Source organism: Pseudophryne corroboree, chromosome 1 (assembly GCF_028390025.1).
Source record: "Pseudophryne corroboree isolate aPseCor3 chromosome 1, aPseCor3.hap2, whole genome shotgun sequence".
Classification (NCBI taxonomy): Eukaryota; Metazoa; Chordata; class Amphibia; order Anura; family Myobatrachidae; genus Pseudophryne; species Pseudophryne corroboree.
The window spans coordinates 1,085,595,799-1,085,611,424 of record NC_086444.1 but is presented as its reverse complement, the minus strand read 5'-3'; the positions used below and the strand labels follow the sequence as shown (position 1 = coordinate 1,085,611,424).

General features: G+C 48.0%; 1 protein-coding gene across 1 annotated transcript in view; it reads left to right on the top strand.

Annotated features, from left to right (window-relative positions):
• Window positions 1–15,626, top strand: part of TAPT1 (transmembrane anterior posterior transformation 1) — a 123,594-nt gene that overhangs the window by 48,169 nt on the left and 59,799 nt on the right. Inside the window, exon 3 of the mRNA XM_063957008.1 lies at window positions 9,684–9,802. Coding sequence (XP_063813078.1) covers window positions 9,684–9,802 — 119 coding nt within the window. The remainder of the gene's footprint in view (window positions 1–9,683; window positions 9,803–15,626) is intronic.

Genomic DNA, 15,626 nt, shown 5'->3' with positions numbered 1-15,626 from the left:
TTAAAATATCTCACGTGGAAAGTGGTCATGTTGTTGGCTCTGGCTTCGGCCAGACGTGTGTCAGAATTGGCGGCTTTGTCCTGTAAAAGCCCCTATCTGATTTTCCATATGGATAGGGCTGAATTGAGGACTCGGCCTCATTTTCTCCCGAAGGTGGTATCAGCGTTTCACTTGATCCAACCTATTGTGGTGCCTGCGGCTACTAGGGACTTGGAGGATTCCAAGTTTCTGGACGTAGTCAGGGCCCTGAAAATATATGTTTCCAGGACGGCTGGAGTCAGGAAGACTGACTCGCTGTTTATCCTGTATGCACCCAACAAGATCTGTGCTCCTGCTTCTAAGCAGACTATCGCGCGCTGGATTTGTAGTACTATTCAGCTGGCGCATTCTGCGGTCGGATTACCGCAGCCTAAGTCAGTAAAAGCCCATTCCACAAGGAAGGTGGGCTCATCTTGGGCGGCTGCCCGAGGGGTCTCGGCTTTACAACTTTGCCGAGCTGCTACTTGGTCAGGGGCAAACACGTTTGCAAAATTCTATAAATTTGATACCCTGGCTGAGGAGGACCTGGAGTTCTCTCATTCGGTGCTGCAGAGTCATCCGCACTCTCCCGCCCGTTTGGGAGCTTTGGTATAATCCCCATGGTCCTTACGGAGTCCCCAGCATCCACTAGGACGTTAGAGAAAATAAGAATTTACTCACCGGTAATTCTATTTCTCGTAGTCCGTAGTGGATGCTGGGCGCCCATCCCAAGTGCGGATTGTCTGCAATACTTGTAAATAGTTATTGTTACAAAAATCGGGTTGTTATTGCGAGCCATCTCTTCAGAGGCTCCTTTTTTGTTATCATACTGTTAACCGGGGTTCCTATCACGAGTTACATGGTGTGATTGGTGTGGCTGGTATGAGTCTTACCCGGGATTCAAAATCCTTCCTTATTGTGTCAGCTCTTCCGGGCACAGTGTCCTAACTGAGGCTTGGAGGAGGGTCATAGGGGGAGGAGCCAGTGCACACCAGGTAGTCCTAAATCTTTCTTAGAGTGCCCAGTCTCCTGCGGAGCCCGTCTATTCCCCATGGTCCTTACGGAGTCCCCAGCATCCACTACGGACTACGAGAAATAGAATTACCGGTGAGTAAATTCTTATTTTATGCTACAGTGTTGGAATATTGTCTTGTATTTATAGATGAGGGCCAATTAACACTTGATCCCACTTAAATCCAGAATTACTTTATTAATTAGTTACAGTGCTCATTAGGGGTTTTAAAATGGTAGATTAAATGGTTTTTGCAGCCACTCTATATTGTTCATAGCTCTCTCTCTCTCTCTCTCTCTCTCTCTCTCTCTCTCTCTCTCTCTCTCTCTCTCTCTCTCTCTCTCTCTCTCTCTCTCTCTCTCTCTCTCTCTCTCTCTCTCTCTATCCATTGTGCATATGGCTCTACCTCAGTTATGGGATTGGTGTCTAATATGTATTCTGTCATTTGCAGATAAATAGCACTATACCGCTGACTCACATGGCACATCGCATGACCCCCACCCGCATGGCACAAGTGACACTACACCACTGTCTTCCCACACTAGCAGTACAAGCGGCACTTCACCTCCTTGACAAACCCCCCACCCCCACCCCACCCTCGGCAGTTAAAGCAGCCCTCCAACACTCCCTGAAAGCCCTCGCCAACAGTATAAGCGGCTTTGCGTCCACTCTTCTAGCTGTATACGGATCTGGGCTAGTTTATTTTAAACTCCCCTATGGAGGTACACTGTATCTATTTCTGTACAATGAGCATTGCTAGGACTTGCATGTTTTAATCATACAGGTAATCCAAAGCTTTTTACATTTATTTGTTTAAAAAAAGTAATACAGGTAGTTGCAATGTGAGATTATTGTTGCAGTTGTTATATTCAAGCAAATGTGCTGAATCCCCAGTGGTGTTTGATCTGGTCACTGTCAGATTATTTTACATGTCCGCATTCTTACACACTTCCTAATGCTGCACCTGTCTCTGTGATAATATGCTGTCACTGACTCTATATCACAGCTCCGCATATGTATACCTACAGTATTCCTAGTCTTATTTAGCCTGTATACTTCTGGTCAGACACTTTCTTTAATTATTTTGGTCTCACACATTCAGTGTATATAAACCTGTCCAGTAATTGCTTTCAGGGATATAGAGTAAAGTACTGACAGTCATGGGGGGGGGATTCAATTATTTGAAAAGTCGGTTGGGTGTCTGCTTTTTCCTGTCTATCAGATTAGAAAAAAACCCACACCCAACTGACTTTTCAAACAATTGAATACCCCCCATAGGTTTTGTACTACATGTCACTTGTTAGAGGAGTCCATGGTTTTATGACTCTCTTTTTTGTTGTTGTCTTTATTAACTTTGTATTGTTATTAATCATATTTTCTCTAACGTCCTAAGTGGATGCTGGGGACTCCGTAAGGACCATGGGGAATAGCGGCTCCGCAGGAGACTGGGCACATCTAAAGAAAGCTTTAGGACTATCTGGTGTGCACTGGCTCCTCCCCCCATGACCCTCCTCCAAGCCCCAGTTAGATCTCTGTGCCCGAACGAGAAGGGTGCACACTAGGGGCTCTCCTGAGCTTCTTAGTGAAAGTTTTAGATTAGGTTTTTTATTTTCAGTGAGACCTGCTGGCAACAGGCTCACTGCATCGAGGGACTAAGGGGAGAAGAAGCGAACTCACCTGCGTGCAGAGTGGATTGGGCTTCTTAGGCTACTGGACATTAGCTCCAGAGGGACGATCACAGGCCCAGCTTGGATGGGTCCCAGAGCCGTGCCGCCGGCCCCCTTACAGAGCCAGAAGGCAGAAGAGGTCCGGAAAATCGGCGGCAGAAGACGTCCTGTTTTCAACAAGGTAGCGCACAGCACTGCAGCTGTGCGCCATTGCTCTCAGCACACTTCACACTTCGGTCACTGAGGGTGCAGGGCGCTGGGGGGGGGCGCCCTGAGACGCAATAAAAACACCTTGGATGGCAAAAAAAAAAATGCATCACATATAGCTCCTGGGCTATATGGATGCATTTAACCCCTGCCAGAATCCATAAAAAAGCAGGAGAAAAGTCTGCGAAAAAGGGGCGGAGCCTATCTCCTCAGCACACTGGCGCCATTTTCCCTCACAGCTCCGTTGGAGGGAAGCTCCCTGTCTCTCCCCTGCAGTCACTACACTACAGAAAGGGTTAAAAAAAGAGAGGGGGGCACTAATTAGGCGCAGTATTAACTATACAGCAGCTATAAGGGGAAAAACACTTATATAAGGTTATCCCTGTATATATATATATAGAGCTCTGGTGTGTGCTGGCAAACTCTCCCTCTGTCTCCCCAAAGGGCTAGTGGGGTCCTGTCCTCTATCAGAGCATTCCCTGTGTGTGTGCTGTATGTCTGTACTTTTGTGTCGACATGTATGAGGAGAAAAATGATGTGGAGACGGAGCAGATTGCCTGTAATAGTGATGTCACCCCCTAGGGGGTCGACACCTGAGTGGATGAACTGTTGGAAGGAATTACGTGACAGTGTCATCTCTGTATAAAAGACAGTGGTTGACATGAGACAGCCGGCTACTCAGCTTGTGCCTGTCCAGACGTCTCATAGGCCGTCAGGGGCTCTAAAGCGCCCGTTACCTCAGATGGCAGATATAGACGCCGACACGGATACTGACTCCAGTGTCGACGGTGAAGAGACGAATGTGACTTCCAGTAGGGCCACACGTTACATGATTGAGGCAATGAAAAATGTTTTACACATTTCTGATAATACGAGTACCACCAAAAAAGGGGTATTATGTTCGGTGAGGAAAAACTACCTGTAGTTTTCCTGAATCTGAGAAATTAAATGAGGTGTGTGATGATGCGTGGGTTTCCCCCGATAACAACGGATAATTTCTAAAATGTTATTGGCATTGTATCCTTTCCCGCCAGAGGTTAGGGTGCGTTGGGAAACACCCCCTAGGGGGGATAAAGCGCTCACACGCTTGTAAGGGCTCTACCTTCGCCTGAGATGGCCGCCCTTAAGGATCCTGCTGATAGAAAGCAGGAGGGTATCCTAAAAGGTATTTACACACATACTGGTGTTATACTGCGACCAGCAATCGCCTCAGCCTGGATGTGCAGTGCTGGGTTGGCGTGGTCGGATTCCCTGACTGAAAATATTGATACCCTAGATAGGGACAGTATATTTTTGCCTATAGAGCATTTAAAAGATGCATTTTTATATATGCGTGATGCACAGCGGAATATTTGCCGACTGGCATCAAGTCTAAGCGCGTTGTCCATTTCTACCAGTAGAGGGTTATGGACACGTCAGTGGTCAGGTGATGCGTATTCCAAACGGCATTTGGAAGTATTGCTTTATTAAGGGAGGAGTTATTTGGGGTCGGTCTTTCAGACCTGGTGGCCACGGCAACAGCTGGGAATTCCACGTTTGTACCCCAGGTCACCTCTCAACATGAGAAGACGCCGTATTATCAGGCGCAGTCTTTTCGTGGACAAGCGGGCAAAAGGTTCCTCATTTCTGCCCCGTGACAGAGGGAGAGGAAAAAGGCTGCAGAAATCAGCCAGTTCCCAGGAACAGAAACCCTCTCCCGCCTCTGCCAAGCCCTCAGTATACGCTGGGGCTTTACAAGCAGAATCAGGCACGGTGGGGGGCCCGTCTCAATGAATTTCAACGCGCAGTGGGCTCACTCGCAAGTAGACCCCTGGATCCTTCAGGTGATATCTCAGGGGTACAAATTAGAATTCGAGACGTCTCCCCCTCGCCGTTTCCTAAAGTCGGCTTTACCGATGTCTCCTTCTGACAGGGAGACAGTTTTGGAAGCCATTCACAAGCTGTATTCCCAGCAGGTGATAATCAAGATACCCCTCCTGCAACAGGGAACGGGGTATTATTCCACACTGTTGTGGTACCGAAGCCGGACGGCTCGGTGAGACCGATTCTAAATCTAAAATCTTTGAACACTTACGTACAGAGGTTCAAATTCAAGATTGAGTCACTCAGAGCAGTGATTGCGAACCTGGAAGAAGGGGACTACATGATGTCTCGGGACATCAAGGATGCTTACCTTCATGTCAAAATTTACCCTTCTCACCAAGGGTACCTCAGGTTTATGGTACAGAACTGTCACTATCAGTTCAGACGCTGCCGTATGGATGGTACACGGCACCCCGGGTCTTTACCAAGGTAATGGCCGAAATGATGATATATCCTAAAATGTATATACACTCACACGGGTGTTATACTGCGACCAGCAATCGCCTCAGCCTGGATGTGCAGTGCGGGCGTGGCGTGGTCGGATTCCCTGACTGAAAATATTGATACCCTAGATAGGGACAGTATATTACTGACTATAGAGCATTTGAAGGATGCATTTCTATATATGCGTGATGCACAGAGGGATATTTGCCGACTGGCATCAAGAGTTAGCGCGCTGTCCATTTCTGCAAGAAGAGGTTTATGGACGCGGCAGTGGTCAGGTGATGCAGATTCTAAAAGGCACATGGAAGTATTGCCTTATAAGGGGGAGGAGTTATTTGGGGTAGGTCTATCAGACCTGGTAGCCACGGCAACTGCTGGAAAATCCACATTTTTACCCCAGGTAGCTTCTCAACCTAAGAAGACGCCGTATTATCAGGCGCAGTCCTTTCGGCCCCATAAGGGCAAGCGGGCAAAAGGCGCCTCATTTCTGCCTCGTGGCAGAGGGAGAGGAAAAAGGCTGCAGCAAACAGCCAGTTCCCAGGAACAAAAGCCCTCTCCCGCCTCCGCAAAGTCCTCAACATGACGCTGGGGCTTTACAAGCGGACTCAGGCACGGTGGGGGCCCGTCTCAAGAACCCTCGCCGTTTTCTAAAGTCTGCTTTACCGACGTCTCCCTCAGACAGGGAGGCAGTATTGGAAGCCATTCACAAGCTGTATTCCCAGCAGGTGATAATCAAGGTACCCCTCCTACAACAGGGAAAGGGCTACTATTCCACACTATTTGTGGTACCGAAGCCGGACGGCTCGGTGAGACCAATTTTAAATCTAAAATCCTTGAACACTTACATACAAAGGTTCAAATTCAAGATGGAGTCACTCAGAGCAGTGATTGCAAACCTGGAAGAAGGGGACTATATGGTGTCTCTGGACATCAAAGATGCTTACCTACATGTCCCAATTTACCCTTCTCACCAAGGGTACCTCAGGTTTGTGGTACAGAACTGTCACTATCCGTTTCAGACGCTGCCGTTTGGATTGTCCACGGCACCCCGGGTCTTTACCAAGGTTATGGCCGAAATGATGATACTCCTTCGAAGGAAGGGAATTTTAGTTATCCCTTCCTTGGACAATTCCCTGATAAGGGTAAGATCCAGGGAACAGTTGGAGGTCGGTGTAGCACTATCTCAGGTAGTGTTGCGGCAGCACGATTGGATTCTCAATATTCCAAAATCGCACCTGGTTCCGACGACGTGTCTTCTGTTCCTAGGGGTGATCCTGGACACAGTCCAGAAAAAGGTGTTTCTCCCGGAGGAGAAAGCCAGGGAGTTATCCGAGCTAGTCAGGAACCTCCTAAAACCGAGCCAAGTCTCAGTGCATTAATGCACAAGGGTTCTGGGTAAAATGGTGGCTTCCTACGAAGCAATCACATTCGGCAGATTCCACGCAAGAACTTTCCAGTGGGACCTGCTGGACAAGTGGTCCGGATCGCATCTTCAGATGCATCAGCGGATAACCCTGTCACCAAGGACAAGGGTGTCCCTCCTGTGGTGGTTGCAGAGTGCTCATCTTCTAGAGGGCCGCAGATTAGGCATTCAGGACTGGGTCCTGGTGACCACGGATGCCAGCCTGCGAGGCTGGGGAGCAGTCACACAGGGAAGGAATATCCAGGGCTTATGGTCAAGCCTGGAGACATCACTTCACATAAATATCCTGAAGCTAAGGGACATTTACAATGCTCTAAGCTTAGCAAGACCTCTGCTTCAAGGTCAGCCGGTGTTGATCCAGTCGGACAACATCACGGCAGTCACCCACGTAAACAGACAGGGTGGCACAAGAAGCAGGAGGGCAATGGCAGAAGCTGCAAGGATTCTTCGCTGGGCGGAAAATCATGTGATAGCACTGTCAGCAGTATTCATTCCGGTAGTGGACAACTGGGAAGCAGACTTCTTTAGCACGACCTCCACCCGGGAGAGTGGGGACTTCACCCAGAAGTCTTCCACATGATTAAAAACTCGACAGGTATTGCGCCAGGTCCAGGGACCCTCAGGCAATAAGCTGTAGACGCTCTGGTAACACCGTGGGTGTACCAGTCAGGGTATGTGTTCCCTCCTCTGCCTCTCATACCCAAGGTACTGAGATTGATAAGATGGAGAGGAGTAAGCACTATATTCGTGGTTCCGGATTGGCCAAGAAGGACTTGGTAACCGGAACTTCAAGAGATGCTCACGGAGGATCCGTGGCCTCTACCTCTAAGAAGGGACCTGCTCCAGCAAGGACCCTGTCTGTTCCAAGACTTACCGCGGCTGCGTTTGACGGCATGGCGGTTGAACGCCGGATCCTGAAGGAAAAAAGGCATTCCGGATGAAGTCATCCCTATCCTGATCAAAGCCAGGAAGGATGTAACCGCAAAAACATTATCACCGCAATTGGCGAAAATATGTTGCGTGGTGCGAGGCCAGTAAGGCCCGACGGAGGAAATTCAACTGGGTCGATTCCTACATTTCCTGCAAACAGGAGTGTCTATGGGCCTGAAATTGGGGTCCATTAAGGTTCAAATTTCGGCCCTGTCAATTTTCTTCCAAAAAGAACTAGCTTCAGTCCCTGAAGTTCAGACGTTTGTAAAAGGGGTACTGCATATACAGCCTCCTTTTGTGCCTCCAGTGGCACTTTGGGATCTCAATGTAGTTTTGGGTTCCAAAAGTCACATTGGTTTGAACCACTTAAATCTGTGGAGTTAAAATATCTCACATGGAAAGTGGTCATGCTGTTGGCCCTGGCCTGGGCCAGGCGCGTGTCAGAATTGGCGGCTTTATCCTGAAAAAGCCCTTATCTGATTTTCCATTCGGACAGGGCGGAATTGAGGACTCGTCCTCAGTTTCTCCCCAAGGTGGTTTCAGCGTCTCACCTGAACCAACCTATTGGTGGTGCCTGCGGCTACTAGGGACTTGGAGGCCTCCAAGTTGCTAGACGTTGTCAGTGCCCTGAAAATATATGTTTCCAGGACGGCTGGAGTCAGGAAATCTGACTCGCTGTTTATCCTGTGTGCACCCAACAAGCTGGGTGCTCCTGCTTCTAAGCAGACTATTGCTCGTTGGATTTGTAGTACAATTCAGCTTGCACATTCTGTGGCAGGCCTGCCACAGCCAAAAATCTGTAAATGCCCACTCCACAAGGAAGGTGGGCTCATCTTGGGCGGCTGCCCGAGGGGTCTCGGCTTTACAACTTTGCCGAGCAGCTACTTGGTCAGGAGCAAATACGTTTGTAAAATTCTACAAAATTGATATCCTGGCTGAGGAGGACCTGGAGTTCTCTCATTTGGTGCTGCAGAGTCATCCGCACTCTCCCGCCCGTTTGGGAGCTTTGGTATAATCCCCATGGTCCTTACGGAGTCCCCAGCATCCACTTAGGACGTTAGAGAAAATAAGAATTTACTTACCGATAATTCTATTTCTCATAGTCCGTAGTGGATGCTGGGCGCCCATCCCAAGTGCGGATTGTCTGCAATACTTGTACATAGTTATTGTTACAAAAATCGGGTTATTATTGTTGTGAGCCATCTTTCAGAGGCTCCTCTGTTATCATGCTGTTAACTGGGTTCAGATCACAGGTTATACGGTGTGATTGGTGTGGCTGGTATGAGTCTTACCCGAGATTCAAAATCCTTCCTTATTGTGTACGCTCGTCCGGGCACAGTATCCTAACTGAGGCTTGGAGGAGGGTCATGGGGGGAGGAGCCAGTGCACACCAGATAGTCCTAAAGCTTTCTTTAGATGTGCCCAGTCTCCTGCGGAGCCGCTATTCCCCATGGTCCTTACGGAGTCCCCAGCATCCACTACGGACTATGAGAAATAGAATTATCGGTAAGTAAATTCTTATTTTATTTGTACTTAATATTTCGTTCCCCCAGACCTTAACATCAGATAATTGATGCTGCGTGTATTTCAGCAGCTTTATTGTAGACATGCAGAAGTACGTAGGCACTGTCCGCCGAATTCTGTGACATCACACCTTAGAGAGAAGTTGGTTAGGTGTGTGGGGCGGTGTTTTAGTTGGACAGATTAGTTGGAAGGTTGGTCAGTTGGGTGATTGGAGGAAAGTTGGTCTGATTTATGGCCCACATTAAAAGTTGGTTGGTACTTTTATCTCCCTCCACTTCATCTGTCTCCAAGCTTTGCTAAATCTCCCCTTCACTGTTTTGACAGATCTTTACCGGAGGATACTGGTATTATAGTTTGAGCTCACAAGTAACGTTATACCTGTACTGGATTATTATGAGATGTTGCTACCTTTTGTAAAATCTACACTTATGAACTAGAGGCTTATAGTTCTTGTCATTGAATGGTCATGTGTTATACTTTGAAGTGCTTGATGAAGGGTGAATTGTTGTGAGGCCTCACTTTCTTCGTCACCATAAGGCTTAGGAAGGAGCGCACCTATTTCTCATGTGTAATCGCTTCTCCTTTTGTCTTCCAGTTGATGATCTTTGGGTTCTTCCTGTGCCTGGATGCTTTCCTTTATGTATTCACGTTGCTCCCACTGAGAGTTCTCCTGGCTTTTATCAGGTTTATTACTCTGCCTTGTTGTGGATTAAGGTAAGATGCAGTGACAGGCAGCCTCATCTTTACTTGTTGTTTGGGGATTTATTTATATGGTAGAGATGACACAAATCATCTTAGATTCAACCTTGTTAATGACTAAAGCGTACTTGTTGCATCATGCGTTACAGGCTGTGCCTCATGTCTTAGTGATGTCCTATGCTCCTAGTAAATTAATAGGCTTCCTGAATGTTAATTCAGCCCCCAAAATTGGCTGCATACACACGCTATGGGTGATGGTGCACTTTATATAGCACACCTCTCACTTGTTCATTTTACAAGTTTTCTGTAGTTAAAATGAAATAGTTGGTGAAGATGGACACCATGACAAAAGACCTTTCTCATGATGAGTCTTCTGTAGTTTGCTTGGGTTCCATATGATAGTTAGACAGTCATGATGCAGACATTCGTTATGGGGACATACCATCATAAAAAGTAACAGCATTTCTCTGACGTCCTAGTGGATACTGGGGACTCCGTAAGGACCATGGGGATTAGCGGCTCCGCAGGAGACTGGGCACAAAAGTAAAAGCTTTAAGACTACCTGGTGTGCACTGGCTCCTCCCCCTATGACCCTCCTCCAAGCCTCAGTTAGATTTTTGTGCCCGAACGAGAAGGGTGCACACTAGGTGGCTCTCCTGAGCTGCTTAGTGAAAAGTTTAAGTTTAGGTTTTTTATTTTCAGTGAGTCCTGCTGGCAACAGGCTCACTGCATCGAGGGACTAAGGGGAGAAGAAGCGAACTCACCTGCGTGCAGAGTGGATTGGGCTTCTTAGGCTACTGGACATTAGCTCCAGAGGGACCGATCACAGGCCCAGCCATGGATAGGTCCCAGAGCCGCGCCGCCGGCCCCCTTACAGAGCCAGAAGACAGAAGAGGTCCGGAAAATCGGCGGCAGAAGACGTCCTGTCTTCAACAAGGTAGCGCACAGCACTGCAGCTGTGCGCCATTGCTCTCAGCACACTTCACACTCCGGTCACTGAGGGTGCAGGGCGCTGGGGGGGGGCGCCCTGAGACGCAATAAAAACACCTTGGATGGCAAAAAAAATGCATCACATATAGCTCCTGGGCTATATGGATGAATTTAACCCCTGCCAGAATACACAGAAAAACGGGAGATAAGGCCGCCGAGAAGGGGGCGGAGCCTATCTCCTCAGCACACTGGCGCCATTTTCCCTCACAGCTCCGTTGGAGGGAAGCTCCCTGGCTCTCCCCTGCAGTCACTACACTACAGAAAGGGTTAAAAAAGAGAGGGGGGCACTAATTACGCGCAGTATTAAATAATACAGCAGCTATAAGGGGAAAAACACTTATATAAGGTTATCCCTGTATATATATATATAGCGCTCTGGTGTGTGCTGGCAAACTCTCCCTCTGTCTCCCCAAAGGGCTAGTGGGGTCCTGTCCTCTATCAGAGCATTCCCTGTGTGTGTGCTGTGTGTCGGTACGTTTGTGTCGACATGTATGAGGAGAAAAATGATGTGGAGACGGAGCAGATTGCCTGTAACAGTGATGTCACCCCCTAAGGGGTCGACACCTGAGTGGATGAACTGTTGGAAGGAATTACGTGACAGTGTCAGCTCTGTATAAAAGACAGTGGTTGACATGAGACAGCCGGCTACTCAGCTTGTGCCTGTCCAGACGTCTCATAGGCCGTCAGGGGCTCTAAAGCGCCCGTTACCTCAGATGGCAGATATAGGCGCCGACACGGATACTGACTCCAGTGTCGACGGTGAAGAGACAAATGTGACTTCCAGTAGGGCCACACGTTACATGATTGAGGCAATGAAAAATGTTTTACACATTTCTGATAATACGAGTACCACCAAAAAATAAGAATTTACTTACCGATAATTCTATTTCTTGTAGTCCGTAGTGGATGCTGGGGACTCTGTCAGGACCATGGGGAATAGCGGGCTCCGCAGGAGACAGGGCACATCTAAAAAGCTTTTTAGGTCACATGGTGTGTACTGGCTCCTCCCCCTATGACCCTCCTCCAAGCCTCAGTTAGGTACTGTGCCCGGACGAGCGTACACAATAAGGAAGGATCTTGAATCCCGGGTAAGACTCATACCAGCCACACCAATCACACCGTACAACTTGTGATCTGAACCCAGTTAACAGTATGATAACAAAACGAAGTAGCCTCCGAAAAGATGGCTCACAACAATAGTAATAACCCGATTTTTGTAACAATTACTATGTACAAGCATTGCAGACAATCCGCACTTGGGATGGGCGCCCAGCATCCACTACGGACTACGAGAAATAGAATTATCGGTAAGTAAATTCTTATTTTCTCTAACGTCCTAGTGGATGCTGGGGACTCCGTCAGGACCATGGGGATTATACCAAAGCTCCCAAACGGGCGGGAGAGTGCGGATGACTCTGCAGCACCGAATGAGAGAACTCCAGGTCCTCCTTAGCCAGAGTATCAAAATTTGTAAAATTTTACAAACGTGTTCTCCCCTGACCACGTAGCTGCTCGGCAAAGTTGTAATGCCGAGACTCCTCGGGCAGCCGCCCAGGATGAGCCCACCTTCCTTGTGGAATGGGCATCTACATATTTCGTCTGTGGCAGGCCTGCCACAGAATGTGCAAGCTGAATTGTACTACAAATCCAGCGTGCAATAGACTGCTTAGAAGCATGAGCACCCAGCTTGTTGGGTGTATACAGTATAAACAGCAAGTCAGACTTTCTGACTCCAGCCGTCCTAACTATATATATATATATATATATATATATATATATATATATATATATATATATATATATATATATATATATATATATTTTTAGGGCCCTGACCACGTCTAGTAACTTGGAGTCCTCCAAGTCCCTAGTAGCCGCAGGCACCACAAGAGGTTGTTTCAGGTGAAAACGCTGACACCCCTTCATGAAGAAACTGGAGACGAGTCCCAGTTCTGTCCTGTTCAAATGGAAAATTTTAATATGGGCTTTTGTAAGACAAAGCCGCCCATTCTGACAATCGCCTGGCCGAGGCCAGGGCTAACAACATGGTCACTTCCCATGTGAGATATTTGTCAACAGCATGGTCACTTTCCATGTGAGATATTTCAAATCCACAGATTTGAGCGGTTCAAACCAATATGATTTTAAGAAATCCCAACACTATGTTGAGATCTCACGGTGCCCCTAGGGGCACAAAAAAGCTGTATATGCAATACATCCTTTACAATCTGGACTTCAGGAACTGAAGTCAATTCTTTCTGGAAGAAAATCTACAGGGCCGAAATTTAAATGTTAATGAACCCCAATTTGAGGTCCAAAACACTCCTGTTTTCAGGAAGTGTAGAAATCGACCTAGTTGAATTTCCGTCGTGGAGCCTTCCTGGCCTCACCCACGCAACATATTTTCACCACATGTGGTGATGACGTTGTGCGGTCACCTCCTTCCTGGCTTTGACCAGGGTAGGTATGACCTCTTATGGAATGCCTTTTCCCCTCCGGATCCGGCATTCAACCGCCATGCCGTCAAACGCAGCCGCGGTAAGTCTTGGAATAGACATGGTACTTGCTGAATCAAGTCCCTTCTTAGCTCCCCAGGCCCTTAGTCCTCTGTGAGCATTTCTTGAAGTTCCGGGTACCAAGTCCCTCTTGGCCAATCCGGAGCCACTAGTATAGTTCATACTCCTCTATGTCTTATAATTCTCAATACCCTGGTTATGAGAAACAGAGGAGGGAACACATACACAGACTGGTACACCCACGGTGTTACCAGAACATCCACAGCTATCGCCTGAAGGTCTCATGACCTGGCGGAATACCTGTCCCGTTTTTGTTCGGGCGGGACGCCATCATGTCCACCTTTGGTCTTTGCCAACGGTCCACAATCATGTTGAAAAACTTCCCTATGAAGTTTCCACTCTCCCGGGTGGAGGTCATGCCTGCTGAGGAAGTCTGCTTCCCAGTCGTCCACTCCCGGAAAGAACACTGCTGACAGTGCTATCACATGATTTTCCGCCTAGCGAAAAATCCTTGCAGTTTTCACTGCCCTCCTGCTTCTTGTGCCGCCCTTCTGTTTACGTGGGCGACTGCCGTGATGTTATCCCACTGGATCAATACCGGCTGACCTTGAAGCAGAGGTCTAGCTAAGTTTAGAGCATTATAAATTTGCTCTAAGCTTATTTATGCGGAGAGAATTCTCCAGACTTAATCACACTTCCCTGGAAATTTTTTCCCTGTGTGACTGTTCCCCAGCCTCTCAGGCTGGCCTCCGTGGTCACCGGCATCCAATCCTGAATGCCGAATCTGCGGCCCTCTAGAAGATGAGCACTCTGTAATCACCACAGGAGAGACACCCTTTTCCTTGGATATAGGGTTATCCGCTGATGCATCTGAGGATGCGATCCGGACCATTTGTCCAGCAGATCCCACTGAAGAGTTCTTGCGGGAAATCTGCCGAATGGAATTGCTTCGTAATAAGCCACCATTTTTACCAGGACTCTTGTGCAATGATGCACTGACACTTTTCCTGGTTTTAGGAGGATCCCGATTAGCTCGGATAACTCCCTGGTTTTCTCCACTGGGAGAAACACGTTTTTCTGGACTGTGTCCAGAATCTTCCCTAGGAACAGTAGACGTGTCGTCGGAAAAAGCTGCGATTTTGGAATATTTAGAATCCACTCGTGCTGTCGTAGAACTACTTAAGATAGTGCTACTCCGACCTCCAACTGTTCTCTGGACCTTGCCCTTATCAGGAAAGCGTCCATGTTTCTTTTAAGAAAAATCATCATTCCGGCCATTACCTTGGTAAAGACCCGGGGCGCCGTGGACCATCCAAACGGCAGCGTCTGAACTGATAGTGACAGTTCTGTACCAGGAACCTGAAGTACCCTTGGTGAGAAGGGCAAATTTGGACCTGTAGGTAAACGTCCCTGATATCCAGTGACATCATATCGTCCCCTTCTTCCTGGTTCGCTATCACTGCTCCGAGTGACTCCATCTTGATTTGAACGCTTGTATGTAAGTGTTCAAATATTTCAGATCTCACCGAGCCGGTTGGCTTCAGTACCACAATATAGTGTGGAATACTACCCCCTTCCTTGTTGTAAGAAGGGTACTTTGATTATCACCTGCTGGGAATACAGCCTGTGAATTGTGTGAGGGGGAGACGTCTCGAATTTCCAATGTACACCTGGGATATTACATGTAGGATCCCGGAGTTCCCTTGCGAGTGTTGCTGAAACTCTTGAGATGACCCCCTACCGCACCTGAGTCCGCTTGTACGGCCCCAGCGTTATGCTGCGGACTTGGCAGAAGCCGTGAGGAGCTTCTGTTCCTGGGAATGAGCTGCTTGCTGCAGTCTTCTTCCCTTTCCTCTCCCCCTGGGCAGATATGACTGGCCTTCGCCCGCCTGCCCGTATGGGGACGAAAGGACTGAGACTGAAAAGACTGTGTCCTTTTCTGCCAATATGTGACTCGGGGTAACAAAAGGTGGATTTTTCAGCTGTTGCCATGGCCACCAGGTCCAATGGACCGCCCCTTTATACGGCAATACTTCCATATGCCGTCTGGAATCTGCCTCACCTGACCACTGTCGTGTCTTCGTCTGGCAGATATGTACATCACATTTACTCTTTGATGCCAGAATGCAAATATGCCTCTGCGCATCACACATATATAGAAATGCATCCCTAAAATGCTCTATAGACCATAAAATCCTGTCCCTGTCAAGGGTATCAAAATTTTCAGTCAGGAAATCCGACCAAGCCCCCTCAGCGCTGCACATCCAGGCTGAGGCGATTGCTGGTCGTAGTATAACACCAGTATGTGTGTATATACTGTTATGATATTTTTC